Source organism: Mobula birostris, chromosome 32 (assembly GCF_030028105.1).
Source record: "Mobula birostris isolate sMobBir1 chromosome 32, sMobBir1.hap1, whole genome shotgun sequence".
Lineage (NCBI taxonomy): Eukaryota > Metazoa > Chordata > Chondrichthyes > Myliobatiformes > Myliobatidae > Mobula > Mobula birostris.
In genome coordinates this window covers 19,939,205-19,961,910 of record NC_092401.1, presented here as the reverse complement: position 1 = coordinate 19,961,910, position 22,706 = coordinate 19,939,205, and the positions used below count along the sequence as shown (strand labels likewise).

Sequence of the window (22,706 nt, the reverse complement as noted above, 5' to 3'; positions counted from 1 at the left end):
GTTTCGCTGAACCATCCATTTTAATTCTGCTTCTCATTCCCACTCCAGCATGTTGGTCCGTAGCCTCCCTGACGAGGCTACTCTCAAGTTGGTGGAGAAACACCTCATATTCTGTTTAGGCAGCCTCCAACTTAATGGCACGAGCAGTGATTTCTCTAACTTTTGGTAATTTCTCCCCTAATTTCTCTTTTTCCATTCCCCATTCTGGTTCCCCTCTTACCCCTTCTCTTCTCCTTCATTACCCATCACCTCCTTCTGGAGCCCCTCTTCCCTTTCTTCCTTGGCCAACTGTCCTCTCCTATCAGATTCCTTCTTCTTCAGCCCTTTACCTCTTCCACCAATCACCTCCCAGCTTCTCACTTCATCCACCCCCTCCCAACACCCACATACCTTCCCCCTCACCTGGTCTCACCCATCACCTGCCAGCTTGTACTCCTTCCCCCTCCCACTTTATTATTCTGGTTTTTTAACCCCTTTCCAATTCTAATGAAAGGTCTCAGCCCAAAACTTCAACAGTTTATTCACTCCCATAGATGCTGCCTGATCTGCCGAGTTCCTCTAGCTTATTGTGTGTGTTGCTCTGGATTTCCAGTATCCACTAACTCTCTTGTGTTTTATGACACGTCTTTTTTTCTGGTAGATTTTGTCTGCTATGGGGTTGATGGCCAGCATGGACAGGGGGGCAGAATAGTCTGCTTCTCTGTCTTTTGCTTCACCGTCTCTTGAACTAATATGTTGTAGGTTACAGTAGCCCACTGCATTTTAGTTATTCTCTAGGCCTACAGTCACTCATATCTGCATCCACAGGGTTACCTGTCTCTCCTGTTTCGTGATGAGGTTTTCAGCGCCTTCACTACATCTCCCCATAACCTTCTCAACTCTGAGACTCGAGGGCAAGGGTTCCTAACCTGAAGTGCACGGTTAATGGTAGGAGCCCCTGGCATAAGCATGGTTGGGAACCCCTGCTTTCAGGTGACACAGGGACACAGCTCTTCGAGCCGCGGCCTCGCCTCTCCAGTGACTGAGGTTCAATGCTGACCTCGGGTACGGTCTGTGCACCACTGTAGCTCACATCTGCAAGAGACTGCCAGGTGCCTTTCCGACGGGGCAAAGATTTCCATCTCTTTACCTTTCAGGTGGTGAGTTCCAGTTTCCCATCACCCATTGAGTGAAATAACTCTTTCCTGAACTCTTAATTCTTAAATTTATCCCCCTGAATCACTGATCCTTCAATTGAGGTCAGTAGCCCCTGTCTTAGCCTTTGGTAATTTTATGCATCTCAATTAAATCTCCATTTAGCTACATTTTAAATTTGTTTGGAGATACAGCGCAATAGCAGGCTCTTCCCAATTACATCCATATGACCAAATAATCTACTCAGCTGTAGGCCTTTGGGATGTGGGAGGGAATTGGAGCACCCGGAGGAAACCCGTGCGGTCATGGGGAGAACGTAGAAACTCCTTACAGGCAGCAGTGGATTTGAACCTGGGTCACTGGCGCTGTAATAGTGTTATTCTAACCGCTGTGCTGCCGTACTTTGTTCCAAAGAAAACGAGCTGAACCCAGAGTCCATCTGGCCGTTTAAGAAACACACACAAAATGCCGGAGGAACTCGGCAGGCCAGGCAGCATCTGTGGAAAAGAGTACAGTCGACGTTTTGGGCCGAGACCCTTCGGCAGGACTGGAGAAAAAAACATGAAGGGTAGATTTAAAAGGTGGGGGGAGGGGAGAGAGAAACACAAGGTGAGAGGTGAAACCGGGAGGGGGAGGGGTGAAGTAAAGAGCTGGGAAGTTGATTGGTAAAAGAGACACAGGGCTGGAGAAGGGGGGATCTAATAGTAGAGGGCAGAAGGTCCTGGAAGAAAGCAAAGTTGGGGAGTGGTCTTGTTCCTGCTCTGGATCTTTTATTGCCATCTCTTCAGCCCTCCTCCTCTTCCTGGACACCCCGCTCTGGTCTTCTGCCCGCTCAGGATCTTTTGATTGCCAACCTTCTGTCCTCTCCTATTAGATCCCCTCTTCTCCAGCCCTCTACCTCTTCCACCAATCAACTTCTCAGCTCTTTACCTCACCCCCCCTGTTTCACCGATCACCTCGTGTTTCTCTCTCCCCTCCCCGTCTTTTAAATCTTCTTCTCATCTCTTTCTCCTCCAGTCCTGCTGAAGAGTGTCGGCCCGAAACGTCAACTTTCCATAGCTGTTGCCTGGCCTGCTGAGTTCCTCCAGCAATTTGTGTGCGTTGCTCGGATTTCTAGCATCTTCAGAATTTCTTTTGTTTGTGAACATTTAAGAAGTTGGTTCAATAGTCTTCCAGTGACAGGAGAGAAGCTGTTCATGACCTGATAGCACACGCTCCCTATCATATCTTCTGCCTGATTGGTGGAGGTTGGGAGATGGGGGGAGGAGTAGAGAATTCTGCTTTCATTGTACTGTCAAGGCCGTATCTTCTCTTGTAAAGTGTCTATGGTGCTCACATTTCCTCTTTCAACAAGGCACTCATGAGATCTTTGTAGAGTTATTACATAAGGTACAGACCCTTAGACCACAGACCATCAGTCTCAGGGACACCATCCTTCCCACTGTTATAATGCTATTGAACGGTTCCCCAGTGTGACAAGATGGACTCCTGACCTCTCACCCGACCTTGTTATGAACTTGCACCTTATTGTCTGTCTTTGCTGCACTTTCTCTGAAGCTGTTGCACTTCATTCTACATTTGTTAATGTTTTAACTCGCTCTACCTCAATGCACCGTGTAACGATTCGATCCGTGTGAACAAATCCGTGTAAGGCAAGCTTGTCGCTGTACCTCGGTACATGTGACTAACTCCAGTTGGGATAGGGGCAGCTTGGCAGTGTAACGCTATAACAGTTCAACTCGCCCTGCTGGCTATAAGGAGTTTGTCCGTTCTTCCTGTGACTGCAAGGGTTTCCTCTGAGTGTTCTGATTTCCTCCCACATTCCAAAGATATACAGGTTAGTAGGTTAATTGGTCGCATGGGTGCCTTTTGGGTGGTGCGGACTCTTTGGGCCTGTACTCTGTCTCTAAATAAAAGAAAAATTCCAGTCCCTTCCTCCCAAATCCCCCGTGGTAGCTTCACTACAACCCTCAGCTGGTTTCGGTGTTTTGCAGTGCTTACAGCTTGCCGGAGAGCGTGGTCCCCCTCACGGTGCAGGCCCCGCTGCCTGATGTTGTGCTCAGACTCTTTTCCTTTTCCCATCACAGATGGCCTCTGCGAACGACACCAGGCAGGTGCAGAAGGACGCGGCGGACCAGAACTTCGACTACATGTTCAAGCTGCTGATCATCGGGAACAGCAGCGTGGGCAAGACCTCGTTTCTCTTCCGGTACGCGGATGACTCCTTCACGTCGGCCTTCGTCAGCACCGTGGGCATCGACTTCAAGGTGAAGACAGTGTACCGAAACGAGAAGAGGGTTAAACTTCAGATATGGGTATGTGCTCTTCAATGCTCATTCCTTTTCGACAGGAAGGTAGCTGGGTGGGTGGGAGGCATAGGGGAGATGATCGGCATTTGAGAGGGAATGGAAGTAAGTAAATGGGGCCTCCTTTTAAGTCTTGTCTGAAAGTCATTACTTAGAGTGGCTCGGCAAATCTTCTGTGTTGCGTGTGGAGGTCAGGATGGGGAGATTGTTCTGATGTGTCATAAACTGCAGAGCTCCTGACCCTGGAGTGAGTGGGGGGGGGGGGGAGCTGGAGGAAAGAGTGTGACCTGATGTTTCAGGAGTGACTTTGAAAATAGGTGACGGTGGTTTCGAAGGGTTGCAGGATAAATCTTATGGTCAGATGCTCATATTTCCTTACAACAGGGAAAGAGGTTGTTCGGCCCATCAGACCGATGCTGGTCCCTACACCATGTTCCCGCTTCTCTCACAATGCCCTTCTCAAATATCTATTAGCCCTTCCGTCCCTAATCCTCCTCTCTCAGCGATTTTACTGCGGCTGATTAGCCCACCATCCCGGGATGTGGGAGGAAACGAGTGCACTCGGACTGGGGAAAACTCACCTGACCACTGAACATCTGCACTCTGCAAGGGTCAGGATCGATCCCGAGTCACAAGCACCGCTCCGCCACCACGAACATCTGAATAAGCTTTACAGCTTTAGGCTTCTCGTCTACAGTAGACCTTGTCGACTAGAGTAATAGTACTGTAGACACACATGATTCAGTAAGCCAGCCACACTACCCCGTAAGTGTTTCATTACCCCCCTCAGGACCTTAGTAATAGCTTGTAGGGAGAGAGTCACCCGATCTCTGCAGTCTGCCCCACCATTCTGCTGAGGTTCTTGGGTAGTGAATGCTGTGTTTAATGGTTATTATAAGCCCAGAGGTTTCATTGCACACTGGTGACTATGACAGGCATTTTAAGTATTTTGGATAATGATAGTGTTGGTGCAATTCAGTAAAACCAATGGAGCGCCACAGATCCACCCAGAAAATAAATTGCTCACTGCCTGTATTGAGTTATTAGCTGTGTGTGAATCTGGGGGCTGAGTCACTCTCACACACACAAAGCCTGCAGTTTGTACAGGGAGGGTGGAGGGAGCTGCTTCCTGTACATGTCTCGGGGAAGGATTCCATTCCTGGGGAGGCTCTGTAGCGCCGTGGGTGGGGTGGCAGCCCCGTGGCTTCAGAGAGCCCGGTTCCGTCCTGACTTCTGTGGAGTTTGCACGCTGTTCCTGTGACTGCACTGCGGGCCCTGGTTCTGTCCTCCCTCCTCCCGCGGAGAAGATTAATTAGCCACTGTAAATAACTCATAGTGTAGGTGGGTAGGATAATTTTCATTTAATTATTTAGAGATCCAGCACGTTGACAGCCCGCAAGCTCGCTCCGCCCAATTACACCCCAGTGGCCAGTAACCTGCTCACACATACGTCTTTGGACTGTGGAGCACCCGGAGGAAACTCACAGAGTCAGGGGAGAAAATACAAACTCCTCTTAGACAGCGGCAGAACTGAACGCCAGGTTACTGGCACTGTGAGGAAATCTGCAGCTGCTGGAATTTCAAGCAACACCCATCAAAGTTGCTGGTGAACGCTGCAGGCCAGGCAGCATCTCTCGGAAGAGGTACAGTCGACGTTTCGGGCTGAGACCCTTCGTCAGGACCTCTACCTTGACCTTGTCCTGACGAAGGGTCTTCGGTCCGAAACGTCGACTGTACCTCTTCCTGGAGATGCTGCCTGGCCTGAAGCAACTTTTATGTGTGTTGCTGGCACTGTAATAGCGACAGTGAGAGTAGGAATGCGATGAGGTGGAGGATAAATGCGTGGCTGAGGGATTGGGCAGGGGGCAGGGATTCAAGTTTTTGGATCATTGGGACCTCTTTTGGTGCAGGTGTGACCTGTACAAAAAGGACGGGTTACACTTGAATCCTAGGGGGACCAATATCCTGGCAGGGAGATTAGCGGGGGCTACTGAGGTGACTTTAAACTAGAATGGTTGGGGGGTGGGAATCAAATTAAAGAGGCTAGGCGTGAGGAGGTTAGTTCACAACAGGGGGATGGGAACCAGTGCAGAGAGACAGAGGGGTGTAAAGTGAGGGTAGAAGCAAAAAGTACTAAGGAGAAAAGTAAAAGTGGCAGGCCGACAAATCCAGGGCAAGCATTAAAAAGGGCCACTTTTCAGCATAATTGTATAAGGGCTAAGAGAGTTGTAAAAGAGCGCCTGAAGGCTTTGTGTGTCAATGCAAGGAGCATTCGTAATAAGGTGGATGAATTGAAAGTGCAGATTGTTATTAATGATTATGATATAGTTGAGATCACAGAGACATGGCTCCAGGGTGACCAGGGATGGGAGCTCAACGTTCAGGGATATTCAATATTCAGGAGGGATAGACATGAAGGAAGGGGAGGTGGGGTGGCGTTGCTGGTTAAAGAAGAGATTAACGCATTAGAAAGGAAGGACATAAGCCGGGAAGATGTGGAATCGATATGGGTAGAGCTGCGTAACACTAAGGGGCAGAAGACGCTGGTGGGAGTTGTGTACAGGCCACCTAACGGTAGTAGTGAGGTCAGAGATGTTATTAAACAGGAAATTAGAAATGTGTGCAATAAAGGAACAGCAGTTATAATGGGTGACTTCAATCTACATGTAGATTGGGTGAACCAAATTGGTAAAGGTGCTGAGGAAGAGGATTTCTTGGAATGTAGGCGGGATGGTTTTTTGAACCAACGTGTCGAGGAACCAACTAGAGAGCAGACTATTCTGGACTGGGTTTTGAGCAATGAGGAAGGGTTAATTAGCAATCTTGTCGTGAGAGGCCCCTTGGGTAAGAGTGACCATAATATGGTGGAATTCTTCATTAAGATGGAGAGTGACATAGTTAATTCAGAAACAAAGGTTCTGAACTTAAAGAGGGGTAACTTTGAAGGTATGAGAAGTGAATTAGCTAAGATAGACTGGCAAATGACACTTAAAGGATTGACGGTGGATATGCAATGGCAAGCATTTAAAGGTTGCATGGATGAACTACAACAATTGTTCATCCCAGTTTGGCAAAAGAATAAATCAAGGAAGGTAGTGCACCCGTGGCTGACAAGAGAAATTAGGAATAGTATCAATTCCAAAGAAGAAGCATACAAATTAGCCAGAGAAAGTGGCTCACCTGAGGACTGGGAGAAATTCAGAGTTCAGCAGAGGAGGACAAAGGGCTTAATTAGGAAGGGGAAAAAAGATTATGAGAGAAAACTGGCAGGGAACATAAAAACAGACTGTAAAAGCTTTTATAGATATGTAAAAAGGAAAAGACTGGTAAAGACAAATGTAGGTCCCCTGCAGACAGAAACAGGTGAATTGATTATGGGGAGCAAGGACATGGCAGACCAATTGAATAATTACTTTGGTTCTGTCTTCACTAAGGAGGACATAAATAATCTTCCAGAAATAGTAGGGGACAGAGGGTCCAGTGAGATGGAGGAACTGAGCGAAATACATGTTAGTAGGGAAGTGGTGTTAGGTAAATTGAAGGGATTGAAGGCAGATAAATCCCCAGGGCCAGATGGTCTGCATCCTAGAGTGCTTAAGGAAGTAGCCCAAGAAATAGTGGATGCATTAGTGATAATTTTTCAAAACTCATTAGATTCTGGACTAGTTCCTGAGGATTGGAGGGTGGCTAATGTAACTCCACTTTTTAAAAAAGGAGGGAGAGAGAAACCGGGGAATTATAGACCGGTTAGCCTAACGTCAGTGGTGGGGAAACTGCTGGAGTCAGTTATCAAGGATGTGATAACAGCACATTTGGAAAGCGGTGAAATGATCGGACAAAGTCAGCATGGATTTGTGAAAGGAAAATCATGTCTGACGATTCTCATAGAATTTTTTGAGGATGTAACTAGTAGAGTGGATAGGGGAGAACCAGTGGATGTGGTATATTTGGATTTTCAAAAGGCTTTTGACAAGGTCCCACACAGGAGATTAGTGTGCAAACTTAAAGCACCCGGTATTGGGGGTAAGGTATTGGTGTGGGTGGAGAATTGGTTAGCAGACAGGAAGCAAAGAGTGGGAATAAACGGGACCTTTTCAGAATGGCAGGCGGTGACTAGTGGGGTACCGCAAGGCTCAGTGCTGGGACCCCAGTTGTTTACAATATATATTAATGACTTGGATGAGGGAATTAAATGCAGCATCTCCAAGTTTGCGGATGACACGAAGCTGGGTGGCAGTGTTAGCTGTGAGGAGGATGCTAAGAGGATGCAGGGTGACTTGGATAGGTTGGGTGAGTGAGCAAATTCATGGCAGATGCAATTTAATGTGGATAAATGTGAAGTTATCCACTTTGGTGGCAAAAATAGGAAAACAGATTATTATCTGAATGGTGGCCGATTAGGGAAAGGGGAGGTGCAACGAGACCTGGGTGTCATTATACACCAGTCATTGAAAGTGGGCATGTAGGTACAGCAGGCGGTGAAAAAGGCGAATGGTATGCTGGCATTTATAGCGAGAGGATTCGAGTACAGGAGCAGGGAGGTACTACTGCAGTTGTACAAGGCCTTGGTGAGACCACACCTGGAGTATTGTGTGCAGTTTTGGTCCCCTAATCTGAGGAAAGAGGGAGTACAAAGAAGGTTCACCAGATTGATTCCTGGGATGGCAGGACTTTCATATGAAGAAAGACTGGATGAACTGGGCTTGTACTCGTTGGAATTTAGAAGATTGAGGGGGGATCTGATTGAAACGTATAAAATCCTAAAGGGATTGGACAGGCTAGATGCAGGAAGATTGTTCCCGATGTTGGGGAAGTCCAGAACGAGGGGCCACAGTTTGAGGATAGAGGGGAAGCCTTTTAGGACCGAGATTAGGAAAAACTTCTTCACATAGAGAGTGGTGAATCTGTGGAATTCTCTGCCACAGGAAAGAGTTGAGGCCAGTTCATTGGCTATATTTAAGAGGGAGTTAGATATGGCCCTTGTGGCTACGGGGGTCAGGGGGTATGGAGGGAAGGCTGGGGCGGGGTTCTGAGTTGGATGATCAGCCATGATCATAATAAATGGCAGTGCAGGCTCAAAGGGCCGAATGGCCTACTCCTGCACCTATTTTCTATGTTTCTATGTTTCTATTACGCTAACTGCTGTGCTGAGCAAACTGGGGAGAGCAGGTTACAGGGAAAATTGGTGGGGAATAGGATTGAACCAGCATAAACTTGATGGATCAAATGGCCTCCTCTTTGTTATAAGGAAGAAAATAGAAATTGATCAGGTGGCAAGGAGATCAAAGTTTAAATGAAGCCGTTCCATTTTCCCGATCCAGGATTTGCTGTGAAGCCAGCAGCATTGGTACTGTGCCCGAGTTGGCAAGAGTGCTTTGCATTGAAGGGTTTGGTTCCAGCAAGATGTGGCTTGTACACTAATCACAGGGCTGATGCAGCAAAGGAACTGGGACGGTGATGCCTGAACAGAGCAGTCTCTGGAATCAGTGAGGAAGGTGGGAGTTGCTAATCCACCACTCAGGCGTCCCTGTTCGAATTCAAGTTAAAGTTTATTGTCATCTGACGTGTGAGTGTGTGTGTGTGTGTGTGTGTGTGTGTGTGTGTGTGTGTGAGTGTGCGTGTGTGCGTGTGAGTGTGTGTGTGAGTGTGTGTGTGTGTGAGTGTGTGTGTGTGTGTGTGTGTGTGTGTGTGTGTGTCAGTGTGTGTGTGTGTGTGTGTGTGTGTGTGTGTGTGTGTGTGTGTGTATACAGCTGGAGACATAGATATAACCAAATGAGACAATGTTTCTCTGGACCGCAGTGTACCCACAATACATATGTCACACACAATATATAAAACAAAATATTACCATATAAATTAAAATGGGAGAAGATGGTGGCGCGACGACAGCGCGCGCAGCCTCTTCGGTGATGAATATCTGTCATCTGTCGAGTAGGGGACCGTGCACAATTCTGATTTGATGGAGACAGATGTGAGAGCACGGAGGAACACCTGGAAAACTTCTGAAATGCCCACTTCGCTGCCGCTGCTACTGTGTGGTAACCGGAATTTCCGGAACTGAAGGCCTCGAAATCCTCGGTTTTGCGTGTTTCAGCGGCCTGGGAGAGGTTGAAGGCGCTCGGCAGAGGATCGCGCTCGGGAGGCTGGTCGGAAGCTCGGAGTTTTCGGACGGATGGACTCAGTGTCGGCTGTGGTCGGCCGCTTCCAAGGCATCGGCAAGTTGACGGTGCCTGGAGGTTTATGGCAGGGAGTTTCTCCCTTTTGCCGCCTGCTATCGGGGACTCGGGAGTCGATCGACTCGGGGACTTTGAGACTATTTTCTTTACTGTGCCTCTGGACTATTCTTCATCAAATGATGGTATTGCTTTGCACTGCTGTAACTATATGGTATAATTATGTGGTTTTGTTAGTGTTAGTCTTTGGTCTGTCTTGTTTTGTGATATCACGCCAGAGAAATATTATATCATTTCGTAATGCATGTATGCATTTCTAAATGACAATAAAAGAGGACTGATTGTTCTCATAATCTAAATGTAATTCAAAATATGCGTGAAATGTGCAGCATAGGTAAACAGTATAGCAAGCAGTTCATTGTCCTAGTGACAAGACGTTGGTGGTGGCAGGGTATTCGTTAGTCTCACAGCCTGAGGGAAGAGGCTGTTAGCCAGTCTGGCAGTCCTAATCCTGATGCTCCTGTCCCTCCTCCGTGATGGTCCTGAGTGAAAGAGATTGTGGGATGGGTGGTCGGGATCCTCAGTAATACTTCGGGCCCTTTGTATACAACAACACTCCTGGTGAGTGTCACACATGGGGGGGGAGGGAGACCCCGATGGTCCTCTCGGAGGTTTTTACTATCCTTTGCTGGTGGCGGTTGCCGAGTCTCTCCAGGGCCCTGTATAAGTGCGGAAAGACACTCCTCTACACGTATCCTTTTGCTAGAAAGGCTAATATACCATTTTTCTTCCTGTTCACAGCAACAATTGTATGTTGGCCTTCACTAACCTGCGTGTACGCACGCACATCAGTTGCTTGGGGTGGTGGAGGAGTTTGGGTATTGTAACCTCCCCTGTGCTATCTTTGCATGTCAGAAACCTAATCAATAATAGGTTAGTTATCAGCCAAGAAAACTGTGGCAATTGTACTCTCTTGTTAATGGTATGAAATTTATCTGATCAGATTCTGAAAATGCAGCCACACAGAGTGAAGCTTACTTCCTTTTCCCTTTCAATTTTTAATGCAGCAGGACCAAGGTATTTTCCTGGATGCAATTAGTCCATTGAGTTCCAGCTTAGATTTAGTTGTTCTTCAATTTTTTTTTGTTTCTCGGTGCATAAGGATGGGAGTTAGGGGTCAGATTAGGGGTTAGGAACAGTAATGTGGGGGAATTAGAAGTCAGGCTGGGGTATAGAACTCCACTCCGCATCTGAAGGCCAGCGACATGGGCATGGGACATCTGTGGTTGGATGTTGGACCACCGGAGAGTGGACGAGGGATTCCCCAGGTCAGTGAGTTGTCGATGGGTTCGGAGGCGGGCTGGAGGAATGAGGTCCGAGGTCTGGGTTTGTGAATTGATGAGCCCGGAGTTCGAGGCCTGGTGTTCAGGATCCTGTCATCAGCTAGTCTGGAGTTGGAGGCCTGGTGTTCGGTGATTACCGAGTCCTAGGATGTACACTTGGAAGGTTCTAGCCCAGTGTCTGCAGGCGTGGGTCCACTGGAGGCCCGTCGTGGGGTTAAATGACTGCACCTGTGCATGAGTGGGAGGACGGATTTGCTGTTGCTTTGTCACTTGTTCTGTTCTGTGTTGTTCTGCTGAGCATTGTGGGTATTCAGTGTTGGCGCTGGAACGTGTGGTGACACTTGCGGGCCTCCCCCAGCGCACCCTGAGGTGAGTCAGTTGTTAGGGCAAAAGACATACGTATTTCACTGTATGTTTCGATGTATAAGTTACAAATAAAATTAAATTAATCCAGAATCCAGTAATTCTCATCTCTTTATGCTGGCTGTCTCCCGATCTACACGCCTGATGCAGGGTCTTCCCCTGAAGTACCGACTGTCCCTTTGCCTCCTCAGATGCTGCCTGACACACTGAGTTCCTTCAGCAGTTATTTCACATTATCAATGCATTGGTTTGAGATTTTTAATACAATCACCGCATGTCATTACCCAAACACTGATAGGCAAGATTCCTGGCATCCAAAATTGGATGTGATCCCAAATTGGAAAATACCAGAATAAATTGTTCTGACTAATCTTTTGATGTGCTGATAGCTTCTTTTTGCTCCAGATCCCAGCACCTGCAGACTCTTGTCGCCATGGCGATGTTCATGATGCATGAAAGTGCTATTGCCAGTATTAGGACAGTAACGATGACAATTATAATAACTCTAGCCCAACCTTAATCTGCCCAGGCTTTCCACTCTGGGCACGTTTTGAGTTTTTGTTGCGTATCCTCCCCCACTGGTCATACCACCATACCCATGGCCACGTCTCATGGCTCTGCCTTTCAAAGGCAATCGTTCAGTGGTAACGTTCTGTGATTATTGAAAAAGCCTTAATCTGTCACGTAATATTCTTGAAAACTAAAGCAAAAACTTGTAAGGAAAACACCAAAAGAATTCTTTTAACGCCTTGTTTAACTTTTTGTGGCGGTTGGTAAAATTCCCTCTTGTACAGGTGCAATTCTGCCCTGACATCATAGAGAGCATCCTCACGTCAGCCATTACTGTCTGGTTTGGCGCAGCATCCCCTCACAGTGTGTGAAAATGACAGTGAACTGTCAGCTCTGCAGGAAAAGTTACTGTCTGCAGTCTAACACACTGCAGGACCTGTATGTATCCAGGACAAGAAACAGACTACATGTTCTTCTGACTCCTCTTCCTGACATTCTTCACACAATTCTGTCTGGTGTTTCCCTATTACTTTCAATGTGTTGTTTAATGCACAGTGTCCCAGCCTTAACCTAGTCCACACAGTTTCCTTTCTTCTGTATCCACTATCAACCCTAGTACCTGCAACACTCTTTTGTATTTGATATAAATGCCTCCCTTTCCCCTCCCTGTCCCATAACCAGTCTCTCCTGCCACTTGGCAGTTAGGTGAGTGCAATTGGTCTGTAGTCATTGAGGCACGGAACTGCTGACTGCTTTCGGATCGGTATGGATGGTTGATGTTTTGAAGCACGCAGGGATCAGAGCCAGGGACATAGAGAGGTTATAGATTTCAGTAAAAGCTTCTGCCGGCTGATCAGCACAGTCCCCGAGGACCTGCACGGGTACGCAGTCTGGTCCGGTTGCTCTGTGTGTGTTGGTACTGTGGAGTCTCGCTTCGTGTGTACTCAGTGTTGTGCTGTGACTTCCTCAGGTCTCAGTTCTTCATCACTGGTTCGTTGTTGTCCCCGTCAACCTGAGTAAAGATGTTGTTCAGCTCCTCAGAGTGGCATCATTGTTTGGAGTGCAGGAAATCAGACAATTCAAAGTTTTTAGACAAGAACAGGCCATTCGGCCTAACGGAGCTCGCCAAGTTCCTACTCACATAGACTGTCGAAAAACTATCGAGTTTCGATTTGAAAATCTCTAAGGTACCACAATTAACTACACAGTTTGCTCCATGTGTTCACAACTCACTGTCTAAAGAAGTGCTTCATGTGTTAGTCTGAAATCTCCCTTTAACCAGCCTCCACCTATGTCCTTGATGATGGGCTAATTTTGAAGTGACAGCTGGCATCCACCTTAATTATACCCTTAATGATTCTGCACACTTCAATCATGTATCCTCTTGCTCTAGTATACTCAGGCTAAAAATATTTATTCTTTTCAGTCATAGCTCGCACCCTGCAGACCTGGAATGACTCTTGTCACCCTTCCCTGAACTCTCTCCAGTGCCTTCACATCCGTCACACAATGTGGGGACCTATATTGTACAGAGTACATTGGGTGTGGCCTCACAAGCACATTATAGAATTTAAGGAGAACATCTCTAGACTTGAACTCCACTGAGCGCATGATCTATCCCAACACTCTATTAGCCTTCATAATCGCTTCTATGCATTGTCTGGATGTTGACAGTGATAAGTCTACAAGGATGCCCAAGTTCCACTTTCTAACTCAAGAACATCACATTGTATATTTATATCTAATATTTCTCTTTCCTGTATGTAATATTTTACATTTACTTACATTAAATTTCATCTGCTATTTATCTGCCTACATCTGGACTTTGGTCAGATCTAACTGTGTTGATTCTGCTGCCTGAATGTTATCAGCCCTTCCTCATGATTTTCTGTCATTGGGAAACTTTACAAGTTCATTTGTTATGTGCTTAGCCAAGTCATTAATGTAAACTAAAAACAGCAACAGGCACTGATCCCTGCGGAACCCCACTTTTATCATCTACTATCTGAGAAAGTGATCCACTCACCATAACTCATTGAGATTCTGTTTTTGAGACAATTCTGCACTCATTCGAACACCTTATGCTGAAACTACCTCCTGTCATTTGATTGTTAACCTCTTGTGGGGTTCCCTGTCAAAAGCCTTCCACATCTGATAGAGATCTTTCTCTTATAGTCAGTGGTGGACCTGACACCTTTCCACACGCACTGGGGGTTGGTGGCTTTATTGAAGTGTGTCTCTATCTGCTGTTTGTATCTGTACTTGGCACTTTTAATTCTCCTTTTAAGGTTTGACCTGGCTTCACTGTGTGCTGCAGTGTCACCGGATCTGTAAGCAGCATCCCGAGCCCTGAGTAGGTCCTGGACTCTGTCATTCATCCATGGCTTCTGGAGTACCTGGATGTTTTATTGTTGGTGACGTTGACATAGTGCACGACTGTCGGGGTGAATTCCTCCAAGTCATTTCCCAAATCATGCATTGCTTGGCATGCAAACGGATTCCAGTCAGTGTACTTGAAGTGGTCCTGCAGCTCTGGGAAAGCTCCCTAAGGCCATCCTGTCACTGATTGGTAAGTAAGTAAGAGCTGGTAGCCAAGGAGCTGGGTGGAGTCTTTAATAAAAAACAGGAGAAAATCTGCAGATGCTGGAAATCCAAAGCAACACACACAAAATGCCGGAGGAATTCAGCAGGCCAGGCAGCACCTATGGAAAAGAGTATAGTCGACGTTTCTGGCTGAGACTCTTCAACACTGGAAAAAAACCAGAGAAGGCATCAGAATAAAAAAGTGGAGGGAAGGGAAGGACGATAGATAGAAGGTGATAGGTGAAGCCAGGTGGGTTGGAAAGATGAAGGGCCAGAGATTTCGATATTCTTGCCATCAGGTTGGAGGCTACCCAGAGGGAATATATGGTGTTGCTCCTCCACCCCGAGGGTGGCCTCATTGTGGCACAAGCTTTACGCTTCACTCCCTTCTCCTTGTGCTGATGGGGCTGGGTAGATTTTAGGCTCACTGTGTGCTCGCCAACTTGGAAGACTTTGCTGCAGTTAAGTAAAATCCAGGTGTGTGCAGAGTAATTTGGATAACTTTGCCTAGTGGTCTGGTTAAAGGACACTGTGACAATCATCTCTTTACAAATCTGAATGACTATTTGGATAGTGAACAAACTCAGGAGAAATTTACATAGATCCAATGTAGAAAGAGGTCATTCAAACCATCAGATCTGTGCTGGGCTCATAGAGCAATCCCATTATGCCAGTTATATCCCATGTAATCTGTTCTCCCCACGTTCTGATCTCCCCCCGCCCCCCACACACATACACACATGCACTTAGCACTCATCTGCACAACAGGGACAATACACAGTGGCCATTTCTTCTACCAATGTTGGGACGTGGGTCTCTTTGGGACATGGAAAGAAGCTGGTACTTGAGGAGAGAAGCAGAGTTAGCACTTAGGCCATTGGCCCACCAGAATCTCGTTCCACGGATATTGCCCAACCTGCTAAGTGTTTCTAAAATTTTCAGAAGTTTGAAATAAAGCAAATTGCAGATGTTTTGAAATCTGAAATCATCTTGGAAGGTCAAATTTGAAGCCAGAATACAGGGTTAATGGCCGGATTCTCAGCAGTGTGGAGGAACAGAGGGATCTTGGGGGCCATGTCCATTGATCCCTCACAGTTGTTGTTCAGATTGATAGGGTTTTAAATTGGCCCTCAGTAGTTGGGGGATTAAGTTCAAAAGTAGTGAGGCATAATGTTGCAGCTCTGGTTAGACCACACTTGGAATGTTCTGTCATTTCTGGTGGCCTCATTATAGGAAGGCTGTGGAAGCTTTAGAGATGGTAAAGGGATTTACCAGGATGCTGTCTGGATTAAGAGAGCATGTCTTATGAGGATAGGATGAGTGAGCTAGGGCTTTTCACTTTGGAGTGAAGAGAGATGAGACGTGACTTGATAGAGGTATGCAAGATGATAGGAGATATAGAATGAGTGGATAACCAGATACTTTTGCCCAGGGTGGAAATGGTTAATACAAGGAGGCATAATTTTAAGGTGATTGGAGGAAAGTAGAGGGGGGTGTTAGAGGTAAGTTTTTTTTTTGCACGGAGAGTGGTGGGTGCATGGAATGCACTGCCAGGGGTGGTGGGAGAGGCGGATACATAAAGGGCATTTCAGAAACATAGATGATAGAAAACTGGAGGAGTATGTGGGAGGGAAAGGTTAGATTGATCTCAGAGTAGGTTATAAGGTTGGCACGACATTGTGGGCTGAAGGGCCTGTACCATACTGTAGTGTTCTATGAAATAAAAACAGAATTCTTCACAGGTCAGCCAGCATCTATGGGAAAAGAAGCAGTGTTAATATTTGGGATCGATTATCTCTTCTCATTTAATTGCTGCTCTTTCCACAGAGGCTGCCTGATTCACTATCAGAATTCCTTTCATTTAGCAATCCCATCTACATAAGAGATTGTCAGGATGCAGAATAAATTCCAGAAATAAAACCACAAGATGTTGGAAAATCTCAGTAGGTCAGAGCATTTATGAAAAGGAAAGCACTTTTTAGTGACTCAGAGATTGAAAGTCCATTTATTATCAAAGAATGTGTAAATTATATAACCTTGAGATGTGTTTGCTTACTGGCAGTCGCAAAGCAAGGCACCCAAAAGAACACAATTAAGAAAAATAAGACCAACCCCCAGTGCCACCAGAAAAAGAGAATAAAAACACAAAATGAGTCATGCAAACAATAGAAGCGAGCAACAACAACAGCATTTCGAACCAAATTGAGTTTTTAGATCCGAGTAGGCCCAAAGCCTCGTTATTCAGTTCATGATATTAGTGAGGCAAATCTCTGCAAAGTTTGCAGACACGAAGCATAGCAACCGGGGACAGTCTCACAACCTGATCATCACAGAGAGAGGAGCCCCCAGACTATCTGGGCGGGTGTTTAAATTGTCTAAACCTCACACTAGGGCCCTGTCCCACTACAGCAGATTACTCCGGGCCTAGGTTTTCCTGCTGGAGAAGCTGTCCTTAACCTCTCCAAACTGGCTCAGCACCCAGAGCGATCCAACCTCGTCTTACACTCTGACTTCCAGTCTACCTTGGCCCGCATTTTGATTGTCCAAACAGCATATTGTACCTCTCATCAGGGGCCAGGCCTCAGGCCTCGCTGCAGTGAATCTCTCTGGGCCTAGAGCACGCTGCCCAGCAATTCGCTTTGGACCTAGATTTTGCTGTTGAAGGAGCTGTTCCTGACCTCTTCAAATCAGCTTGGCACTCAGAACGACCCACCCTCACACCCGGGCCAGCCGGACGGGCATCGGAATCGGAATGTCTCTGTCCCATCTTCTCCCCTCTGAGTTGTCCACTCCAAATAGGATGGCTCCAACTCCAAGTGGGTCGACTTTGAGGTGCACCAGCGGGGCTCATCTTGCTGATTTGCTTTGTGTTCGCTCGCCTCTTCATTGTTTGTGGTGATAGTTTACCATAATTTACTTTTTAAAAAAGTGTCAGTAATAACATTTTTAATCGAATTCCTTTGCTTTTGAACTACCAGTAAGCTGTCACATGTCTTTGGTAGTACCATCTTGAACCGGCACCGGAAATTCCTATTTTGATTTCCGATTTCTAAACTCTGGAGTTTATTTTTTTTCCGGATGAAATACCAGCCTTGCCAGTGATTCCCACCATCCCTGAACAAATATTAGGTATGAAATCATACTGTACGAAAAAAGTCCCTTTCCATATCTGTGCTGACGATTTAGATTGATCTTGCATTAATTTAATTCACTTTCTTCTTACAAAATTAATGATTCAATTAATGAATAAGAGACTGACCATGTGCTGGGTTAATGTGACTTTATTCCAATGGTGGAAGCTGTCAGCAGTTGTGCTTTCTCCCCCAGGAATGTAAGTGATCACCTCTTTAAGAATGCTGACACACACACACACACACACACACCACACTCACACACAAATGAGGGGGAAGGTTTTGCCCAAAACAGGTATGCATCAGCTCTGAATGAAGATAAACCGGTTTGGCTGCTAGGCAAGATTTGGTTTGAGGATTTGCCTTGTTTCGGCAGTCTGAAGCACTCTGTTATTCCTCAGAGCCTTTACGAAGCAGGAGGAAGGTAATGGTCGCAGGGTGGGATCTTGCACTCTTCCTCGGGACACTTGTTGATCAATTCTCCTGGAATAAGTACAGTGATTTCAAAGCAAGTTTTTTGTCACTATGAGCACAGAAGATGCAGACACACTCTGAGGGAAGAGAAGCAGTTTAACCTTTCAGTTCCAAGATCCTTCATTAGAACTGTTCCTGTACTTAAGTTTTTATTTCAGATTTCCAGTACCTATAGTTTTCTGATTTTCTTTTCATATGACTTGTATGCATTAGCATTGGCTGGCAGGACTCATGTTAACATCCATCATTAAGGACCCCTATCGTTATGCCCTCTTTTCATAACTACCGCCAGGGTTGGGGTACAGGAGCCTGCCAACCACACTCGGTTTTAGGACAGCGTCTTCACATCTGCCATCATTGTTCTGAACCAGCCCGTGAAGATTACCTAATTATTTTTGCTCACTTTTTGCACTACTTACTTAATTTAATATTTTATATATATCTTAGTGATAGTCTTCTTTATGCATTGCATTGTACTGCTGCCGCAAAACAGCTAATTTCCCAATATACACTCAATGGCTGCTTTGTGAGGTGCGCCTGCGCGTTAATGTAAATATCTAATCAGCCAATCATGTGGCAGGAACAATGCATAAAAGCATGCAGACATAGCCAAGGGGTTCTGTTGTTGTTCAGACCAAACATCAGCATGGGGAAGAAATGTGATCTATGTGACTTTGACCGTGGAATGATTGTTGGTGCCAGAGAGGGTGGTTTGAGCATCTCCTGGGATTTTCAAACACAACAATCTCTGGAGTTTACAGAGAATAACCATATAACAATTACAGCACAGAAACAGGCCATCTTGGCCCTTCTAGTCCATGCCGAACTCTTACCCTATCCTAGTCCCACCGACCTGCACTCAGCCCATAACCCTCCATTCCTTTCCTGTCCATATATCTATCCAATTTAACTTTAAACGACAACATAGAACTTGCCTCAACCACTTCTGCTGGAAGCTCATTCCACACAGCTACCACTCTCTGAGTAAAGAAGTTCCCCCTCATGTTACCCCTAAACTTTTGTCCTCTAATTCTCAACCCATGTCCTCTTATTTGAATCTTCCCCACTCTCAGTGGAAAAAGTCTAACCACGTCAACTCTATCAATCCCTCTCATAATTTTAAACACCTCTATCAAGTCCCCCCTCAACCTTCTACGCTCCAAAGAATAAAGACCCAACTTGTTCAACCTTCCTCTGTAACTTAGGAGATGAAACCCAGGCAACATTTTAGTAAACCTCCTCTGTACTTTCTCAATTTTATTGAATAGTGTGAAAAACAAAAAAAAAAATCCATTCAGCAGCGGTTCTGTGGGTGAAAGTGCCCTGTTAATGAGAGGAGTCAGAGGAGAATGGCCAGACTGGTTCTATCTAATGTAGTGACCACTGAAAGTATGTCAGTGAAATTAAACCTGACTTTGCAAATAAGACAGGATGACTGATGAACTACGACCTGTGTAACTTGTACGCAGCTGCTGCTATGCTATGTGTTTGTGCAACAAACGATTCCATTGAAGAAGGGGATATTCATGGAATGATTGGATTGCAAATCTAACTCTGAGATTTGGTCAAGACTTTTGTGGGGTTTGCGCCAGGGGAAGAGGGTGGTACTGGTTGAATGGTGGCTGTAGAGCTTTAAACATATCCTCCATCCCATTCTCACTCACACGCCACCTGCGTGTTATCTCCTGCACGAATACACACAGTGGCCACTTTACTCGGTGTACTTCTCTGCTGGTGTGGCCCATCCACTTCAAGGTTCAACATGTTGTGCATTCAAAGATGCTGTTCTGCACACCACTGTTGTAATGTGTGGTTATTTGCGTTACTGTCGCCTTCCTGTCAGCTTGAACCAGTCTGGCCATTCTCCTCTGACCTCTCTCATTAACAAGATGTTTTCACTCACAGAACTGCTGCTTACTGGATGTTTTTTGTTTCCTGCACCATTCTCTGTAAACTCTAGAGACTGTTGTGTGTGGAAATCCCAGTAGATCAGCAGTTTCTGAGATACTCAAACCACCCCATCTGGCACCAACAATCATTCTACGGTCAAAGTCACTTAGATCACATTTCTTCCCCATTCCAATGTTTGGTCTCAATAGCAACTGAACCTCTAGACCATGTCAGCATGCTTTTACGCATTTTTTCACCGTCATATGACTGGCTGTTTAGATATTTGCATTAATGAGCAGGTCTAAGGTGTACTTAATGAAGTGATCACTGAGTGTATTACAAGCTCATCATCAGTCTTCAGGACTTAATACTGCGACTTCCAACAATTTCCTTTGTCTGTAGCTGAACTGGACATTTTTTACTGTAAGACATAGACCTGTGATAGTGGCTCAGGGTATGTACACCCTCTCCATTAGCACGCCCTGACCTGCTGTTTGCAACACATCGCATCTTTTGTCACTGTCTAACTCTCCCACTAACAATGAATGAAATTAAAAGCCAGCAGCTGCTAGAAATCTGGAATAAAATCCTGCAGGTGCTGGAAATCTGAAATAAAAACCTGCGGGTGCTGGAAATCTGAAATAAGAACCTAGACTAATGAACGTAGAGCATAGAACAGTACAACACAGGAACATACCTTTCTCTCTGCAGTGAACATGATTCCAGATTAAACTGTCTCATTTGGCTTGCACATGTAAAATATCCTGCCGTTCTAACATATTCAGCTAAGACGGCAAACAGGGCAGCAAAGGCTAGCACCCCAAACTGCAGCTCCTGTGAGGGAGCACCCAAACAAGCTACGAAGAACCCTTCTGAAACATACCCCCAGGGATGCCCGAGAGGGGTGGGGAGGATGAGCATCCCAATGGGACGGACCTATTGGCAATGAGTCAAGCAAACGGACAATTGACTATGAGCGTAGTCTGTATCTGCGGCAAGGCGTGCAAAAACCTGAGAGGTTTGAAGATCCACCAGACAAAGACGGCCTGTTTGAGGCAGGAACAAGTGAAGCAACGCACAGGAGCAGGAGCTAGTACTACAAGTTCTGTGGTGCTGTCTACAGAACCTGGTTAGACGCAGAAGGAGCCAGGCCCGGAGTCACCCCACAGTGCCCGGAACCTCCGAGCATCACAAGTTCCCCCCCCCCCCCAGTGAGCAGAAAGTCGGAACAGCGTCAGGTGAAGTGGCCTGCTGCTAACAAGAAGGAGTGGCTCCAGTTGGATGAGGACGTAGACAAGATCCTGGAGGCGATATCGAAGAGCAATGCTGCGCATGAGGGCTAGATACACAGATCTTATTGCAGAATGCTGGAGCAATGGCTGGAGAGCTCGCTGCGAGCCAGTCGAAGTTGGGTGCTGGGGCTTTGCTGGCCATTCATCACAGCAGACTCTAAAACTCCGTGGAGTTAAAGGACCGCAGTGCAGAAGAGCCACCAAGAACATACTGGAGGCTGTGGATCCGGAGGGAGGATCCGTGGACCAGTGCGCCATTTGGACACAAGTCGGGGGCTGATCACCCCTGGCTGGGTTGCCTGGTAGAGGTTGTCTGATGATTAAAGACCCGAAACACCCTACGACCCCGGGTTCATCACTGAAAACGTGTCCAAATAATACCAGAAGGTGTATTCTACAAAATATTCTACAACTAGGTATCTATCAAAAAATCTCTTAAATGTACCACCAGTCTTCCACTACCACCCCTAGTTGCCCGTTCCAGATACCTACCACTCACTGTGTTTATAGAAAAAAAAATTAGATTAGATTATGAGGACACGTGCTCCTCTTTTATTGTCGTTTAGTAATGCATGCATTAAGAAATGATACAATATTCCTCCGGTGTGATATCACAGAAACACAGGACAGACCAAGACTGAAAAACTAACAAAAACCACATAATTATAACATATAGTTACAACAGTGTAACAATACCATAACTTGATGAAGGACAGGCCATGGGCACAGTAAAAAAGTTCAAAGTCTCTCGAAAGTCCCACATCTCACGCAGACGGGAGAAGGAAGAAAACTCTCCCTGCCATGCCCGACCACAGTCCGACTCTGAGTCGTCCGAAAACTTCGAGCTCTGATCAGCCCTCTGACACTGAGTACCAAGCACCATCTCTATCTGAACGCTTCGACCCCAGCCTCGGTTGCCAGCAGCAGGCAAAGCCGGGGATTTTGGGGCCTTCCCTCCGGAGATTCTCGATCGCACAGTAGCAGCGGCAGCGAACCGGGCATTTCAGAAATTTCTCCAGATGTTCCTCTGTGCTTCTCATGTCTGTCTTTATCAAATCAGAATTGTGCACGGCATCCTACTTACAAATACGATATCATTTTACCGGAGAGCTGCGCGTGCTGTGTCGCGCCATCTTCTCCTCCCACCTCACATTAAACTTGCCCCCTTTCACAATAAATGTATGTGATCTAGTATTGACATTTTTACTCGGGGTGGGGGGTGGTGGAATATTCTGTCTAACCTATCTGTGCCTCTCGTAATTTTATAAACTTCTACCAGGTCTCCGCTCTGACACTCCGGAGAGAGAAAGAAACAAGTTTGTTCAATGCCTCTTTGTGCCCTCTCTGCCCCCTCTCCCTCATTTCCACAGATGCTGCCCGGCCAGTAATTTTTGCTTTCATGTCATATTAGCAACTTGTCCTTGCTGCAAACCTGGCCCTGACCCTTGGTCGTATCCATCCTTCCTCCCTTCTCTTTGCAACTGAAAACTTCTATCCTTCCCATTTC

At 46.2% G+C, this 22,706-nt stretch overlaps 1 protein-coding gene across 3 annotated transcripts in view; it reads left to right on the top strand.

Annotated features, from left to right (window-relative positions):
- The window catches only part of rab3da (RAB3D, member RAS oncogene family, a), an 85,847-nt gene that overhangs the window by 19,372 nt on the left and 43,769 nt on the right, over nucleotides 1-22,706 (top strand). For all 3 annotated transcript variants that reach the window (XM_072248112.1, XM_072248111.1, XM_072248110.1), the window contains one exon: nucleotides 3,222-3,449. In XM_072248112.1, the coding sequence (XP_072104213.1) occupies nucleotides 3,222-3,449 (228 nt within the window). The remainder of the gene's footprint in view (nucleotides 1-3,221; nucleotides 3,450-22,706) is intronic.